The 18821-nt window shown below is 35.7% G+C and overlaps 1 protein-coding gene across 4 annotated transcripts in view; it reads right to left on the bottom strand.

Moving 5' to 3' along the window:
• Positions 1 to 12608: 12608 nt before the first annotated feature.
• Positions 12609 to 18821, bottom strand: part of NELL2 (neural EGFL like 2) — a 324370-nt gene continuing 318157 nt past the window's right edge. For all 4 annotated transcript variants that reach the window (XM_032420483.1, XM_032420482.1, XM_032420484.1 and 1 more), the window contains one exon: positions 12609 to 13326. In XM_032420483.1, coding sequence (XP_032276374.1) covers positions 13276 to 13326 — 51 coding nt within the window. In that variant the 3' untranslated portion in view covers positions 12609 to 13275. The remainder of the gene's footprint in view (positions 13327 to 18821) is intronic.

The following is an 18821-nucleotide window of genomic DNA, read 5'->3' as shown; positions in this document are numbered from 1 at the left end:
AGGCTTCTAATTTAACATGCATCTAGTGGCTGACTGCCATCCTCCCTTGAGACCAGAAAAAAAAACAGTGGACAACACCTCTGCCCTGTCCCTTGAGCCCACCCCAAATTGTCAATATATCCCTGGAAAGAGCTCACACACACATCTGGCACCCCAGCATTTGTGGCTGTCACCCAGGGGACAGATGCCTAGATCACCTGGCTCTGATAGCCAATGGGGATTACGTTCCTGTGTCCCCACAGGACTGTAGCAAACAAAGAAACAGGTCTTAACCAGCTATCCTCCCAGGGCTCAGCAGTGAGGGAGCAGACAGAGATGCCCATCTCCCATTCTTTCCCTGAAAGAGGACTATTTGCATATTCAAAAGCTTCTCTCTTAGAGAGTCAGGCTTCTAATTTAGCATTCATCTAAGGGGATGACTGTGATCTTCCCCAGAGACCAAGGAAGTCTGTGGACACCTTCTATATCTCTCCCCTGCCCTCTTCCTCTGGCCCACTCCAAGAAGCCAGTATCTCCTTGGAAGGAGCCTGGACACTTGTCTGGTGCCCCAGCTTTTGTGGCTACCATTTAAGTGACAGGCTCCTGGAACACCTAGCTCTGATAGCCAAAACAGCTTGCATTTATATGTCTCACAAGACTGTAGCAAAGAAAGACACAGTTAATAACAGGTGTAGGGGCACCCAACCTCCCCAAACGGAAAACTTTAGGAAGCAGATGGCTTCACAGGTGGTTTCTACCAAACATTAAAAAAAAAAAAAAAATTAATATCAATCCTTTTCAAACTCTTCCAAAAAATAGAGAGGAAGGAATACTTCTCAACTCATTTTATGAGGCCAGCACTATCCTGATACAAAAATCAGAAAAGGAGAGTACAGAAAAGAAAATTACAGGCTAATGTCCCTGATGAACATAGGTGCAAAAATACTCAACACAGTATTAGCAAACCAGATTCTACAGTACGTTAAAAGGACCACACACCATGATCAAGTTGGCTTTTTTTTTTTAGGAAAGCAAAGGATGGTTCAACATACACAAACCAATCAATGTGACACCCCACATTAATAAAATGAAGGATAAAAATAATATGATCATGTCAAATGATGCAGAGAAAGCATTTGACAAAATTCAACATCCATTCATAATAAAAATTTTCAACAAACTGGATATAGAAGGTATGTATCTCAATATAATAAGGGCCATATAGGACAAGCCCACAGCTAACATTGTATTTCATGATGAAAAGCTGAAAACTTTTCCTCTGGATCAGGAATCAAAGAAGGATGTCCACTCTTGCCACTTTTATTCAACATAGTATTGGAGGGCCTATCCAGAGCAATTAGGCAAGAAAAAGATATAAAAATATCTAAGCTGGAAAGGAAAAAGTAAAATTGTTTCTGTCTGCAGATGGCATGGTCTTATCTATAAACTCCAAAGACTCCACCAAAAAGCTGTTAGAACTAATAAGTGAATTCAGTAAAATTGCAGGATAAAAAATCAATATGCAAAAATTAATTGTGTTTCTATACCCTAACAATGAACTATCAGAAAAAGTAATTAAGAAAATAATATTACTTACAATTGCATCAAAAAAAAAGTAAGATACCTAGGAATAAATTTAACCAAGGAGATGAAACACCTATACACTGGAAAACTCTAATACATTAATGAAAGAAATCAAAGAAGATGAACATAAATGAAAAGATATTCCATGCTCATGGATTGGAAAAATTAACATTGTTAAAATGTCCACACTACCCAAAGCAATGTACAGAATTAATGCAATTCCTATCAAAATTCCACTGGCATTTTTTACAGAAATAGAACAAACAATTCTAAAACTATATGGAACCACAAAAACCCACAAATTGCCAAAACAATCTAGAGAAAGAACTGGAAGCATCACACTTCCTGATTTCAAGCTATATTATAAAGCTGTAGTAATCAAAACAATATGGTATAGGCATAAAAACAGAGAGTAGAAAAGTGGTTGCCAGGGTTGGGGAGATAGGGAAAGGTTGGTCAAAGAGTACAAACTTTCAGGGATAAGATGAATAAGGTCGGAAGATCTAATCTATAACATGGTGACTATAGTTGATGATACTGTAATGTGTAATTGAAATTTTCTAAGAGAATAGGACTTAAAAGTTCTCACCAAATATATATATATATATATTATGCTATTAATATATTAATATATATTAAATTTATATCACATTAATATAATGATGAATGTGTAATTAACCAGATGGCAGGAATCTTTTCAAACATATGTCTAATCATCCTGATGTATACTTCAAATATATTACAATTTTACTTGTCAATTATACCTCAATAAAGCTGGAAAAAACCTGTAGCATAAAAAATTTTAATAGGGATTCTATTCTACACTAGCCACTGCACTATGTGGAATTTAAAAGATGGGTAAGACATGAATCCTGCCTTCAGATATGTTCAGTAGGATGAGCAAATTAATGTAAGTGAAAGGTAATCAGGAGTAGGAGGAGGATGAGAACATCTTACTGGAAATGGATCAAGAGAATACGGATTCAACATCTGATTAAATTTTTGCAGACAAATGAGGTTTGTTAAGAAGAAAAGTGAAGGCTCTTCTACCTTATGGAAATAAAGCATATAAAAGGACGAATTGAGGGGTGCCTGGGTGGCTCAGCCAGTTAAGTGTCTGCTTTCTAAGCATCTGCCTTTGGCTCAGGTCATGATCTCGGGGATCCTGGCAGCCTGAGGGCTCCCTGCTCAGCAGGGAGTCTGCTTCTCCCTCTTCCCTCCACCCCCACTCATACTCTCTCTCTCCCCTTCTCTCTCAAATAAATAAATAATTAATCTTTTAAAAAAGAAGAAAAAAAAGGAAAAAGGAAGAATTGAAAAAAGGAGAAGCTACCAGCTGAAGGCTTCCAGTCTTCATTGCTTCCTTGCTCAGTCACATGCCTACGATCCTGCCCGGGCACCCCAGCTAGCAGCAAAGAGATAGTTTAAGGCTTGGAGTGGACTGGCTTATGTAGTCTTTCCCCCTCAGAATAATGACCGTGATATTAGCAAGCAGAAAGAGTAATCGCATGGAGAGTAACTTTAAAAAAGTAATTTTTAAAGAAATACTTTATGTATTTTTTAAAACAGTTCATGTTTGCTAAAAATAAAAAAGAAGCAGTTTTCTGTAAGGAAAAAAAAAAGAAGGTAAAACAAAACTCTGGGTTGGTTAATATATGTCACAAACAGAATAAAAACGAATGTTCAGAAAACATGGGTTAAATGTGTCAGTTGCAAGAACTCTGTCTTTATTGTTAATCGTCACTTAGTGAGGTGTGCTACTGTGACCCACTCCATGTCAAGCGAGAATTTAACTGAAGTGATACACTTCTGTCTCTATTGGCTTGGGTCTGCAGTCAAAATGACTCAAATTACTAAAATAAAACCAAGTTGTTTTATTCATACCAAGGCAAAGTTATCTTCCTTTGGCATTTCGTTTAGAATGATGAGATGATGCATGAAGTCCTACACTAAGAAATGTATTTACTATGGACGAAAAGCCCAAATTACTAGAAAAATTCAATTTGTAGTGGAAAATACATGCTACTGGATTCTTTATGGAATAGTAGTATGCCACCAAATAAAATCCGATTTTACACAGCATTGAATATGCTGTTAGAAAGATGATTTTGTAAACACATTTGGGAGAATGCAATTTGAATATAAATGTTCTCTTAGTTAGCATTTTGAAATTTTTATGAATTTCAAATATATCAGAAGAGATCACTTGGTGAATGTGGAGAACATTTTTATTCTTTGTAAGATAGAGAAGCCCAGTGAAGGAGTCCCAGTTTATGTTCTCAGTTTCTTAACCAAGTGTGTCTTTGGTTAAAGAAATTTCTCCTGGAGCAGAAGACATGAACAGACACTTCTCCAAAGAAGACATACAAATGGCTAACAGACATATGAAAAATTGTTCAACATCATTAGCCATCAGGGAAATACAAATCAAACCACAGTGACATACCACCTCACACCAGTTAGAATGGCTAAAATTAACAAGACAGGAAACTACAAATGTTGGCGAGGACATGGAGAAAGGGGAACCCTCTTACACTGTTGGTAGGAATGCAAGCTGGTGCAGCCACTCTGGAAAACAGTATGGAGGTTCCTCAAGATGTTAAAAATAGAGCTACCATACGACCCAGCAACTGTACTACTGGGTATTTACCCCAAAGACACAGATGTAGTGAAAAGAAGGGCCATATGCACCCCTATGTTCATAGCAGCACTGTCCACAATAGTCAAACTGTGGAAGGAGCCGAAATGCCCTTCAACAGATGAATGGATAAAGAAGATGTGGTTCATATATAGAACCGCATGGAATATTACTCAGCCATCAGAAAGGATGAACACCCACCATTTGCACTGACGTGGATGGAACTGGAGGAGATTATGATAAGTGAAATAAGTCAAGCAGAGAAAGACAATTTTCATATGGTTTCACTCATATGTGGAACATAAAGAATAGCACAGAGGACCATAGGGGAAGGGAGGGAAAACTGAATGGGAAGGAATCAGAGAGGGAGACAAATCATGAGAGACTCTGGACTCTGGGAACCAAACTGAGGGTTTCAGAGGGGAGGGGGGTGGGGAGATGGGGTAACCGGGTGATGGGCATTAAGGAGGGCACATGTTGTGATGAGCACTGGTTATTATATGCAACTAATGAATCACTGAACACTACATCAAAAACCAGTGATGTACTATATGTTGGCTAACTGAACATAATAATAAGAAGAAAAAAAGAAATTTCTCCTGGAATATGTTGTTTAGTTTAAATTGGAGAAATTTAATACTAGAAGTAGAGGGTCCTAGAAGGATATTTGAAGAGGAGCTTGTCGGTATGGCCCAATGAGTAGAACTAGGACCAACATGATGTCAATTAACTTGAAATTTAAGGAAAATAGACTTCAGCTGATGTTCAGAAGAACTCAAATAGAGTATTTCAAAAATGGAATGCATGGTTTCTGGAGGTGGTGAGTATCCCACTTCTGGATGTGTACAATGAGCTAATTGCAATATAATAATCTGACTTTGAAGAAATGTAAGAGGTTATAAAAGTAACCATCTATGATAAATATTAAAATTCTTGATAATAAAAATTAAACTAAAAATAACATATTGAGGAAGACATTGGCAAAAATATGTCAAAGGATTTCTAACAATTAAACATGACTATCTAATTCTGACTTATAAGAAAAATATCAAAGCACAAGAGTTATATGAAGAAGAACATAAGGAGAAAATGACTGTACCTACACACATTTAACCTTACAGTTATTTAAAGAAATTCAACTTAAAATAGTAATGTATCCTTTTACACCTATAAAAATAGTGGAGGACTAAAATTGGTAATATAGAATAGGTTATTTTAAAAATAATCCTATACATGGCCAGTGGAATTGTTCATTGGTACGGACTTTAGACAAACAATAAAACAAGCAAACCACATCATTAGAATTGTTCATAACTTGCTTCATTAAATCTACTCTTGATAATATAGTCTAAGGATAACTTACATGGTATGAATTATAGTACCATCTATAATAATAAAAAAGTTAGAAGGAAATAAACTACATTTCTAAAAAATCAATGAAATATTTACAGGTCATTAACATTTTATGAACATTTAATAATATAAAATTGTTTACAATAAAATGCTATGCCAAAGGCAGAAATAAAAATGATACTATGACTCAACAATGTAAAATATGGAAGCATGGGAGCAGAGAACAAACAAAAATCAAAACAATAGCAAAGGTGATGAGATCATCCTGATGTTTTTTCTACTTGTGTTTAAAGGAGTAGTATTGTATTCATTTAAATAAATTATTAGAAATAGAAACCTTTTAAGCTTTATTACTATGTATAATTGTCTATTTTTTAGTGTATGTGCTGCTGAAGAAAGCACACTACATATAATTGTCTAAAGCCTAGCTTCCACAAATCTTATGACTTCCATACATATCTGTCAAAAATTAACTGGCTTATGGGGGCGCCTGGGTGGCTCAGTCATTAAGCATCTGCCTTCGGCTCAGGTCATGATCCCAGGGTCCTGGGATCGAGCCCCGCATTGGGCTCCCTGCTCGGCAGGAAGCCTGCTTCTCCCTCTCCCACTCCCCCGCTTGTGTTCCTGCTCTCGCTAACTCTCTCTCTCTGTCAAATAAATAAAATCTTAAAAAAAAAAAAATTAACTGGCTTAGTTTGGGGAATAGAAATGCAACTTCTATTTAATTTAATCAATCTGTAAATTCATTTATGTGAATGCCAGCAATTGACATTATTTGAAATATCTGAAGTATATAGAATAAAATGATAAACTAATATTACCAACACAGTTATGTACCCTGAATACTTGGCACTTCTCTTCTACCTCTCAGAGACAACCACTATCCTCATTTGATGTTTATCATTCCCATGCACTTTTAAATACTTATACTTGCATAAATATATTCTTACACAATACACAGTTTTGCATATTTTAAAATTTTATATAAATACTGTGTTATGTGTGCATTTTCTGCATTTTGATTTTTTTTAGACATTGTTTCTGAGATTCATCCATGTTGCTATATGTAGTTCTTATTCATTTTCATGTTCTATAGTATTCCAAAATATAAACATAACATATTTTGTTTATCAGTGATCCTGATTGACATTTGAGTGGTTTCTAGAATTTTGTTATTACAAATAATACTACTATGAATATCTGTTACACATCTTTTTGTACATGTGTATGAAAATTTCTATAGAGTAGTACCATTCCAATAGAACTTTCTTTAATGATAGAACTATCATTGTGCTGTCCAATATAGTAGACTAGCCAATAGTCACAGAGTGGCTATTGAGCCCTTGAAATGTGCTCATGCAACTGAGGACCTGAATTTTAATTTAATTAATTTAAATTTAAATAGCCACAAACGACTCTTGGCTATTGTATTGGACAGTGCAGCTCTAGATCACATGCTTCAGAGTATGTGCTGGGTCATGAGGGGTATATATCCTTAACTTCAGGTATTGCAAAGTGGTTTGGAGATGTGTATAATGTATGATACCAATACTAGTGTGCAGGAGCTCCTGTTGTTTCATATTTGTACCAACAATTGGTGCTATCCTACTTTTTTTTTTTTTTTTAGAGAAAAAGAGAGACCACATGCACATGTGTGATTGGAGGGGGAGGGGCAAAGGGAGAAGGAGAGAATATTAAGCAGGCTCCACACCCAGTGTTGTGCCCCACACAGGGCTCGACCTTACAACCCTGAGATGATGACCTGAGCTGAAGTCAAGAGACAGTCACTTAACTGACTCAGCCACCCAGGTGCCCCATGTGCTATCCTCACTTTTTAACTTTATCAAATTTTTATTGAATTTTGTTATTGTGGCTTTAATTTGAACTTACCTAACTACTAGAGAGCCCAAGAAAATTTTCATATTTATTAGTCATTTTGGGGTTTCCTTTCTTGTGAAATACCTATATATGTCTTTTGTTCATTTTTCTATTGGATACTTCTGCTTTTCTTCTTTTTAGGAGTGTGTGTGTGTGTGTGTGTGCGTGTGTGTGTGTGTGTTCTGCTTACCAATCCTTTGTGATTATCTATAATGCCAATATTTTTTCCAGCCTGTGGCCTGTCTTTTCATTGATTTCATATAACAGAATTTATAATTTTATGATATATGTCTTTTGAGTCTATTTTAAAATATTCTGAGGTCAAAAAGCATTCTCCTAAAATTTTTTCGTAAGTTTGTGTTGCTTTTTGTATTAGGTCTTCAATCTCCATGGAGTGAATTTGTATGAAATAAGGATATGTTTTTGTTCTTCCATAACCAGTTTCCACAGGCCCACCTCTGCAGTGTAACCTCTGTCACATAGCAAGTATCCATATGTGTTTGGGATGTTTTCTGAGGTTTTGATGCTATTAGATACATCCATCTGTCATCTATCTTGTTTATTTCTATAGTAATACTCTCAATTTCTACAGCTTTATACTCTCTTGATGTATTGTAGAACAAGTCTCTCCTACCCTCAAATATAATTCTTTAAAAATATTCTTGGCCATTTGGGGTGCCTGGGTGGCTCAGTCAGTTGAGCATCGAACTCTTGATTTCAGCTCAGGTCATGATCTCAGGGTCCTGGGATTGAGCTCTGCATTGGGCTCTGCACTCAGCAGGGAGTCTGCTTGAGATTCTCTCTCTCCCTTTCCCTTTCCCTGCACCTCCCCATGCCCTGCTTGTGCACGTGCTCTCTCCCATAAACAAACAAACAAACAAACATTAAAATATACATTTCAAAAAAATTTTCCTGGCCACTCGTTTTTCTATGATAGTTTAGATCACCTTAAAAGAACTGTTTTTTAATATATTTTTTCCTCATTAGAACCACTGGGGAGAATTGACTGTTTAAAGATATTTAAACTTCCTATCCATTTTTTCATTTAGTTGGATCTCTTTAATGTTAACTTCCATTGGTTCTCACTTCTCACCCTTGTTACCATCCTAGTCCAAATCATTACCATCTTGTCCAAAATTCTGCACTATGAATACACCTCCTGCTTCCACACTCAGCACATCTCACCCTTCCTGCAATTCCCCTGTCTATTCTCCACACAGGAACAAAAGTGATCCTTTTAAATGTCAGCCCAATTGTGTCACAGCTATGCTCAAAAGTCTCTAATGACTCCCATCTCACTAAGAATAAAATGCAAATATCTAACCTTGGCCCAGGTGGATCTATGTGATCTGGTCACCAGCCACTCCTGTGATCTCATCTTCTGTCTGCTTGCTTGCTCCTCTCAAGACACATATAAGCATGTGCCCATTTCAGATCTGTTCACACAGTTCTCCCTGTCTGTAATTCTCTCCGTCTAGGAACACAGATGACTCACCCCCTTACTCCATTCAAGTATTTGCTCCAATGTCACTTTACATAGAGAGGACTTCCTGCACACCCTATCTAAACTATCACTCCTGTCCATATCACGACCCCAAACCAGCTTAATTGTTCTTCATAGCACTTATCCTCACCTGACATAGCATCTATGTATTTGTTAATTTTCTCTCCTCACCATTAGAATGTGAACTCCGTAAGAAGGCAGTATGTCCGTGGATGCTTGTGTTCTGTGCACACTTTATTCACTGTGGTACTGCTCTGGATGCTTCTGCTCCACAGTGCCCTGACGCTTCACACACTGCCTAGAACAGTGGCTCATATACGGTGGGGCCTCCACAAATATTTGTTCAGTGTGGTTTTATATTTTCTCCATAAGGCCGTGCATCTCTTTTGGTAGACTTATTCCTGGATTCTTTATATATTTTTTAGAAAATTATATGTTCTATTTTTTTTTCTTTTTTCCTTACTTACAGCTGTGTGTTTGTAAAAGAGAAAGAAAATTACTCAAAAATAAACTTGGTATCGTTTTGACTTCTACATATAGTCACACTCTAATTCCAGAGTGTTTTTTTAAAGCACCTAGCACTAGAGATAAATGGGAGAGCATGTTTTAAATGCAGTATTTTGGTGGTGACAGTAACATATTTATGCCATTTGTCATTCAAAATAAAGACTTTCAGAATCTGCCCTGTAAACCATCTCTACAAACAATGATTTAATCTCAATACAAAGACCAAAGGTTTGGAGGAAGTTGTCATGGCAAATACAAAGCATATATAGGAAATTGCAACTCATGATTTTACTCAAAACTCCTCCAATGGTTCTATTCTTTGTCACTTTATTTCATCACAGATCCAGAACCACTATAGCTTACGGCACTCCTGCCTTTCTACCTGCAGGTCTATTAAGTAAGGGCAATTACTCTGCAAAGAGGTGACAATTCCTTTATGGAAGATATTGAATTCTAGGGCAGAAAACAGTGCATCAATAATGAAAGGTCAGTAAGAACACAATGAGCCAACTTCACAGCAACAAAGGGACTGCCGAGGGTGAGTGTCCAGGTACCTCCATGAATAAAGTGTGTATACAGCACGAGCATTCACTTAACTGCCTTCAGGTATCCTTTTCGCAGGAATCTCTCTGAGATCAATTTACTATTGGACCACTAACACTCTACATTTGAAAATATAAAGACAAAACGTCTTGTTCTAAAAAAAAGTTGGTCTCATCAATGCTTAAGCACTAGGTCAACAGGACTGCGGCCACACACAGGTCTGCGGGATCCGCTGACCTGCAGAGGAACTCCAAACTAGTCAGCAACATGGAGGTATGATAGATGGGGTCATGCTTAGTGAACTGAAGCTGATTTTCTATTCAGTACATGTAACCTCAGCTTTGTTCAACTGAATAACTTCTGCTACTCTGATACTCAGAGTATTGATTATTGTTTTAGAGCTTTGATATATTGTTCATTTTTTTAAAGGCAATTATAGGGTATTTCAACTTTGGCTATAGATAACCAAGTTAGTGGGAGGATGAAAGAGTTCCATGATATTGCAGTATAATTGAACAAACCCGTGGCTCTCTTTACCAGCATATAGGGCACGGGGGGGAAAGCAGTATGGCAGTCTTTTGAAAAGGGAGATAAATGATACGGATTGCCATACGTTAGTTACCGAAGGATTGCATTTAAAGGATTCTTGTGCTTTTCTTCTCAGAAAGGGAAAATAAAGGAAAGTAAAAACAACGATTGTCACCAAGAGCTGCTCTTAAAAGAGCCAAGTACCCCCAAATTAAATTCATGCTTCTTAGCTTTCACTTTCCCATAATGTTGGCATAATTCAACGATGGCATTTTGCCAATTATCTCCAGAGTAAGAAGTAGGGCATTAACCACCTCTTTTTCAAGGAACAAAGTTCTTAAGAAGCAATTGATTACTGCTTGTCTGGGTAAACAGTAATTCTCCTGGGATATATTTTTTATGGTATAAATCTTGAAGGGAAAAAATTCAATCTGAGCATATTCATTGCTTTAATAGTCCTTGGAAGAATATAATCTTATTTTTTCCCTCTTTTCAATGTTATAAGAGTTTTCTTTCACTCAGCAGTTTAACCAGGGGTCTGCAAACCACCAAAATCCTCAGAGCCCTACTAAGGTTTATAACAAATTGGGAATATGCAATTCCAGCCTTGCTTCTTCTTCCAAAAGCCATAAAATATCTAAATGATGCACATATATGAATATATGGATGGAGATGGTGTGTGTATATATACATTACACATACATACCCACATGCACACACTATTTCTGTCTTCATTAATGCAAATAAAATATATTTTTTCAGGAAGATTTAATATGAAATCCAAAACATATATAAGGAAAAAAAATCACATGGAAATAACTTCAAATTAATATCTTCTTGGAGACTAAATTGCTATTTACCATAGTAATAGTAGCAGGAAAAAAAAGCCCTTGTGCTCTGTTGAAATTTTAAATTAAATATAAAAAGGCTGCAGAAAAAATAATTTATGATAAATCCAGGGAATATGGAGAGATACTTGAATTCACACATTCAATAAATATTACACATGCCAAAGTATTAAGACATTTATAAATTATCCTTTAGCTCAGCTAGTGTAAGATTGTTTCCATAGCAATGGTGCAGGGATAGTGAAAAGCCACTTTACCATTTCTGTAGTTTGCAGTAGTCATATACTCTCCATTTCCATTTTCTTCTTTAAAGTAAAAGTCTCTATGCAGCTAAAATTTAATTTGATAATTTTTGTATTTGCTTTTTACCCTAATGCAAAACATATAGATAGGGCAGTAATGGATTACATGTCCTTTATTGGGGCATCGATCTGTTTACTTTTTTTTCCTCCTGAGATTCTAGTATACCAATAAATTTAATAGGTAATGTCATAATCCCTCCTAACATTGGAATTCTGTACTTTTTTATATCAAAATGTGAAGGACCACTTTTTGAAGACATTCCCAACCCTCACATACTTCCCTCCTTATGGGTATCAGTCAGAGTCCTGGCAGGAAATGATGGCACACACAAGCTGGCTAATTAAAGAGAGTTTAACAAAGGGACCATTTATAAAGATGTGACAGGAAATAGGGAAATCAACAAGAAATGGGGCAGTTACCTCCTGAGGACAAAACAGCCAGAGTTGTTACTATCCCTAAGCTGGAAGAAGCAAACAGAAGAAGGTATCAGAACTTGGAGAGGGTAGCTAACCATAGGGGACCATGTGTCAGGAGATGGAGCCTTCAGTGAGGTGACACCACTAATCATGGTCGTGATCTGGCAGGAAGGGAGCCAGCAGAATAAAAACCCCAAATTTAACTCTTCCTGACATCTTGCCAGCAGTCCCCACTGGTAAAACCAAGCCAGAATCCAAAGGACAAGGGAACCCATTAATGTGGTCTATATAGATCAGTTCCCAGGATACAGACAGGGTAGAAAAGGTAATTGAGAGGATCTCGAGAGGCAGAATGAAAGTATGCATCACACTCCCCACTTAGATATATAATTTAGTGAAAATCACCTTTCAATTTGGAAATAGCATGGTGGGAGTTTTTCATCAGCAGAACTAGGAAGCAGTTTGTATGCTGAGGCATCTGTGGGAAAAGGAATACATGTAAACAAGACACTCACTCGGACACGTTATAAGGTAAGAGAAATATTTATTTAATTTTGCACAAGAACGAGCTTATACTGAACAAATCCAACCAAATAATATTAAGTGCAGTAAAACAAGGAAATAGGGATGACTTTTCCTGTTAGAAAATATCAAGTAACCATGCCTGTGCATTATTTTTATCATTACAATAACTTGTTTCAGATTTCTTTGCAGAGTGTATACTGTACATAATACGTTATAACTTCTTTGCTTTGCTTCTGAAAATATAATTCATTCACTGCGTTGCATTTTATTTTTTTTGCAGTGAGGAACCTAACTGATTCGTGAAGATTCTGATCTAGAGAAAAATTTTCTGCACCAGTGAAGCTAGAGGCTTTCAAAGCTCTGATGGGCTCAGGCTTTATATCCAGGGGTCATGATGTCATGGTGTGTATTCTACACCCATTCTTCTACCACGGTGATGTCAGACACAGTAGAAGCAGAATTCTGGTCTCGTTTTGCCCCAAGAATTTTCCTTTAGTGATTTTCTCAAGCTTCACAAATTTCATAATTGAATGTTCACTCAGCTATTAACAAAGCTGCACTTAGCTGCCCACAAATCATCCACTTTAAGTTTTAACTTTTTTTTTTTTTTTTGGTCTTTTTAATGAAAGAACATTCTTTAAACAGAAATCTCCCGTGAGACAGTTAACTTCACAGTTCCTGAAGGCACTGTGGATCCACTGAGCAACAGATGTGGCCATTCTAGAGAAGAAAAAAGAGGAAAGAAAAGGATGGTATAAGCTGTTAAGCCATTAGTAAACACTCACACTTATTGATTGGTGCACGTAAATCTAACTGGGGCTTGTTATTTATGCACCCCAGCAAATTCAACCTCCCAGTCACTTCTCACGTCTCTGCTACTGCAGAACCAATTATGCCCAGTTATTTGTGGCAAATCAGCGACTAGCTTTATTTACCACATGGCACCTTCTTAGATCACATTTGTTCTCTTAATTATTCATCCACAAAATATGTATTGAGTATATTAAGCCTTAGGTATATGGATGAAGAAGCAGAATGGTTACTACCCTCATAGGGCAGGGGTTACAGTTTGGGGGGGGCAGAAAACTAATAAATACCAAGCAAACATATTATCAAAAATTGTGAAAAGTGCTAGAAAAGAAATAAACTAGGTGGTGTCAGGATACTAATAAAAGACTGGCTGGGGCACCTGGGCGGCTCAGTCAGTTAAGCTTCTGCCTTTGTCTCGGTCATGATCCCAGGGTCCTGGGATTGAGCCCCGCATTGGGCTCCCTGCTCAGCAGGGAGTCTGCTTCTCCCTCTGTCCCTCCCCCTGCTCATGCTCTCTCTCTCTTCCCCCCTCCCTCCCTCTCTCTCTCTCTCAAATAAATAAATAAATAAAATCTTTTAAAAATAATAAAGAAAAGACTGGCTACTTAGATTAGGTGGTCAGGGTGGACTTCTCTGTAGAAGTGATATTTAAACCAAGACCTGAAGGCAATGTGAAAAGGTTGGCCAAAAGCACAGGGAACAGAATGAGTAAAGGCTTTGAAGTGAAAGTAGTTTTGTTTAGTTAGGAAGCTGAAACAAGGTCTGGGTGAGAATTTTGAGTTGGTGAAAAAAACAGTGTAGAGATAAAGTAGGAAAAATAGCAGGGAAGGGCCAGATACACATAATTAGTTTTTCGAATAAAATACCAAAATAATACAGTGCATTACAAAAAAATTAATATCTTACTCTTTTGATTCCTTGCACTCTTACTTTCTTCAACCAGCTAACTAATAATGATGATTATGTTAATATTGTTACTACAATCATAAGATGATAATACCCTACTTCTTGAGCGCATACTCCGTGTCAAACACTTTGCTCGGCACTTTAAATACATCAGATTTCAACCTTACAGCATTCTCAGTGGGTCACTATTAATATTCACGCTTCCTAGATTCAGATACTGAAGATCAGAAAGCTTAAATATCATGTCCAAAATCACACAGCTAACAATGGTACAGCAGGAATTAAAATTCAGGTTAGTCTGACTAAAAACCATCCTCTATTTGATATTTCCTCTCAGATAAGTGACTTTAGATGCTTTAAAAATGTATTATACTTTTATGATAAAATCAAAAGTATCTGTTCTATAAGACAAAAGATTTTGATACTTTAAACTTTTTTGAAGTATACCAAATGAGGGGAAAACTAGTCCATTTCCAAGAAGAGTATTATCAATTTAAGCCAATACTCTTCTGTTCTTAATTTTTATGAAGCAGAGCTCTTATTCTGACAATGAGAGGAAGTCTCAACATCTCTTGGATCTCCAGTGGCATTTTAAAGCTTTGTCATCATGCTCAGAGGCAGGTTTTCTACCCATAACCATTACATCATCTTTCCCAGTCCAGGCACCCACTGATGTAAGGGATATACCAGTTCCTGAGAGTATCAGTTCCTCAAATTGTATGGCTTTTGAGCAGAAAGTGAGGGAATTTCTGGAGCTTTCTGCCATTGAGTATGTGAAGCTAGCATTAGAACCTTATGGGTGGAAAAATCATTATTATGGTTCCTATGAGTATGTTTTAGGAAGGGATTTTCCAAAATCTTCCAGGAATGTTTTCCAAAATCTTCCAGGAATGTTTTTCTTATTCCATATCCATATTTTCTGTTACAATAAGATAAATGCTCTATAAATCATATACCAGTGGAAACTCCTCAATTAGGGAAACATAGTTCATACAAGAATGAATAATAAAATATACTATTGGAGTTCCAGTTTCAGTAATGGCATAGTTGCTTATATAAAACTAACCTTCCCCGCAGATTACTATAAAGGGTCTGGACAAAAATAGAAAAAAATAACTATTTGAAAGCAATAGATAGTGACCAAAAGCAGGCGGACACTGGAAAGGTTTCAATCTGTGAAAGAAGGGAAATGTGTTGTGTGAGATTTATTTTTCCTTTGCATTTCCCCTTAGGGCACTTTGTAGTCTCTGCAGCTTAGGCTAACTACAACTCAGGCATAAAGACACAATCTGATAGGCCTCAGATGTCAGAGGACAACTTTTAGGGCTGCCAGAGTGGTTGTAAATTCAGGAAGAAATACCTAGAAAGGAGGGAGTGAGTCAGCATATAAACTCCCCTCAAATCCTTGGCTGGTCTTTGAAATACAGAAGAGACTAAAGAGATAATGAGTTACAGCTTGAAAGTCGCAAGATCTGGGCAGAGATTTCAAATGTTGCTTACTGTGGGTAGCAGTGTTCAAAATCTGTGTCCTTCCAAGTTAGGAAGGATTGATAAAAAAAAATTCAGGCTTTTCATTGAAAGCCCAAAAGGGCCATGATTAGGAGTAAAAACAATGTCTCAAGATTAAGAGACTCACCCTAGAACTAAGGGCAAATCTGGAATAGACCCACCTAACCAGAGTAAAGTGAAGCTTTCTTAAGTGCAAGGTGATAGGCCAGAAATTTGCAAACTGCTAGAACAGTCTTCAGAGAAAGCTAACAGAACATATGATCTATGCCATATATCATCCATAGTATCCAATAAACCATAAAAATATTAGATATCATGAAGAAAGACAAGAAAATGTGACTTTTAATCAAGAGAAAAAGTAGTGAATAGAAATGACTCAAAAACAATCCAGATGGAATAATTAGCAGACAAGGACTGGAAAGTATCTATTTTAAATATGTTTGAAGTAAAAAAAAAAAAAAAAAAAAAAGATGGTAAATCTCAACAGATAAATAAAACTATAAATAGAATTAAATGGAAATTTTGGAGTCAAAATTTCCAGTATTTGAAGTGAAAAACTCATTGAATAGGTTTAACAGCAGGTAACATGACAGAAGGAACAGTCAGTAAATTTATAACAAAAAAATAGAAATTATCCAATCTAAAACAAAGAGAAAAAAGACTGATATAAAAATAGAGCTTCACTGACCTTCAGGATAGTATTAAGCCATATAACATATGAGTAATCATAGTCCCAGAAGAATAGGATGGAGAAAATTGCAGAGAAAATATTTGAAAAAATTTGAAGAAACCATGGTCAAAATTTTCTCAAATTTCTCGAAAAAAAAAAAAAAAAACAAAACCCCAAAACCAAAAAAACCTACCAGCTTAGATACTTAAAAAGCCCAGCAAACACCAAAGAATAAAGTCACATAAAATATCACATCTAAGTATATCACAGTCAAACTTCTAAAAATCAAAGCTAGAGAATTGTGAAAGGAAACAGGGGGGGAAAAGACATATTTTATACAGGGGAACAAAAATACAAATGATAGCTGAATCCTCATTAGAAATGATGGACATGTGAAAACAATAGAGTATCACCCTTAAAGTCCTGGGAACAAATCTGTGAATCCAGAATGCTATATTTAATAAAAATATCCCTAAAAATAAAGATAATTTCAGATAAATGGAAGTTAGATCTATTAACCAATGGATCTATAATATGGAAAATGCTAAGGGAAGTTAAAACTGAAGGAAAGTGACACCAGATGGAGACTCAAATATGTGAGAAGAAATGAACACTAGAAATGGCAAATATGTGGATAAGTATGAAATATAGCATTTCTTCTTCCCTTAACTTCCTTAAGAGATATTTGGCTGACTAAAGCAAAAATAATAAGGAATTTTAGGGTTTATAGCTTACTGAGTTACAAAATATATGATTATTTATTATAGCTCAAAGGCTAAGGGGGATGGAATTCTATTATGTTGTAGTTCTTATATTTTATGTGAAGTAGTATAATATTAAGTCTTATTCTACTCTAATAAATGAATGCTATAGATTGTAATCTCTAGATCAGCAACTAAAATAATAATATAAAAGGCTATAGTTAAAAGTTCAAAAGAACAATTAAATTTAAATAATATAAAAAGTTAATAAACAAAAAGAAGGAAGAAATGGAGGAATAGGAATATGGAAAATGGATAGGACAAAAATAAAACAAATGGCAAAATGGTAGCCCTATATCCACCAATGCCAAAAAATTACATTATATGTAAACAGACTAAACATTTCATTAAAAGACAGAGATTGTCATACTGGACAACAAAATAAGAACAAAGTATACATTATCTATAAAAAATACAGTTTAAATATAAAACCATAGATGGGTTGAAAGTAGATGGGTCAAAACAAAATGAATATCTGAAAAAAATTGACTTCGAGTCTAGAAGGCTTGCTAGAGAAAAGGAGGGCATTACATAATGATAAAATGGTTAATTTACCAGAAGACATAAAAGAGTACATCCTGGGCGATTCCATTTATATGAAATTTTTAAAAGGCAAAAAAAATCTACTACAATGAAATCAAATTGAAGTTTGCTATGGTAAGTTGGTATTGCCTGGAAGGGGAAAAAAAGGTACTTACTCAAGTATTGGAAATATTCTATATTTTGATTTGTAAGACTCATCAAATTATATATATAATAACTATGCATTTCACTATAGTTAATATTACCTTGATAAAAACTAAAATAAAAGGTGATCCACTGAAACTTAGTCTGATTACTAGGAATAGTAACAACCTACTATTACAATGAATAAAACTAGTTATTTTTACATAGTACAAAGTAAGTTTCCTTAACACCCTGTTATTTCTGACTACATTTATTCTATATTTTTAAAAAGTTTTAAAAAAGTCATTGTCACTATTTTTGTGCTAAACTCAAATCAAGATTAGAAGATAGCTGGCTTTGGGGCGCCTGGGTGGCTCAGTTGTTAAGCGTCTGCCTTCGGCTCAGGTCATGATCCCAGGGTCCTGGGATTGAGCCCCGCAACGGGCTCCCTGCTCCACGGGAAGCCTGCTTCTCCCTCTCCTACTCCCCCTGCTTGTGTTCCCTCTCTTGCTGTGTCTCTCTGTCAAATAAATAAATAAAATCTTTAAAAAAAAAAAAAAAGACAGCTTGCTTTTAATTTTCAGTTAATATATTTATATATAATACATGTATAATATATTTTAATGTTATTTAGATTCAGTAATGTTATTTAGATTAGTTTTTATTCATTTATTAATCATTTACTGTATAATTAATATATTAATCTCTTTACAAATTATATAGATTATAAATAGATGTATATATAAATAATTAATATATTTTTAAACATCCCACTACCATCAGTATTTTAGTATGACTTTATAGAATTCATTTTCGTACTCTTTTATTTTCAACCTTCTTGCAATTAAAGTGTAAATGTAATTACATATTATATTTTTAGCTTAGGTTTTATT

The sequence above is a fragment of the Phoca vitulina genome, unplaced genomic scaffold, assembly GCF_004348235.1.
Source record: "Phoca vitulina isolate PV1807 unplaced genomic scaffold, GSC_HSeal_1.0 scaffold23, whole genome shotgun sequence".
Lineage (NCBI taxonomy): Eukaryota > Metazoa > Chordata > Mammalia > Carnivora > Phocidae > Phoca > Phoca vitulina.
Note: the sequence above shows the minus strand (reverse complement) of the source record. Positions and strands in the feature narration are given on the sequence as shown.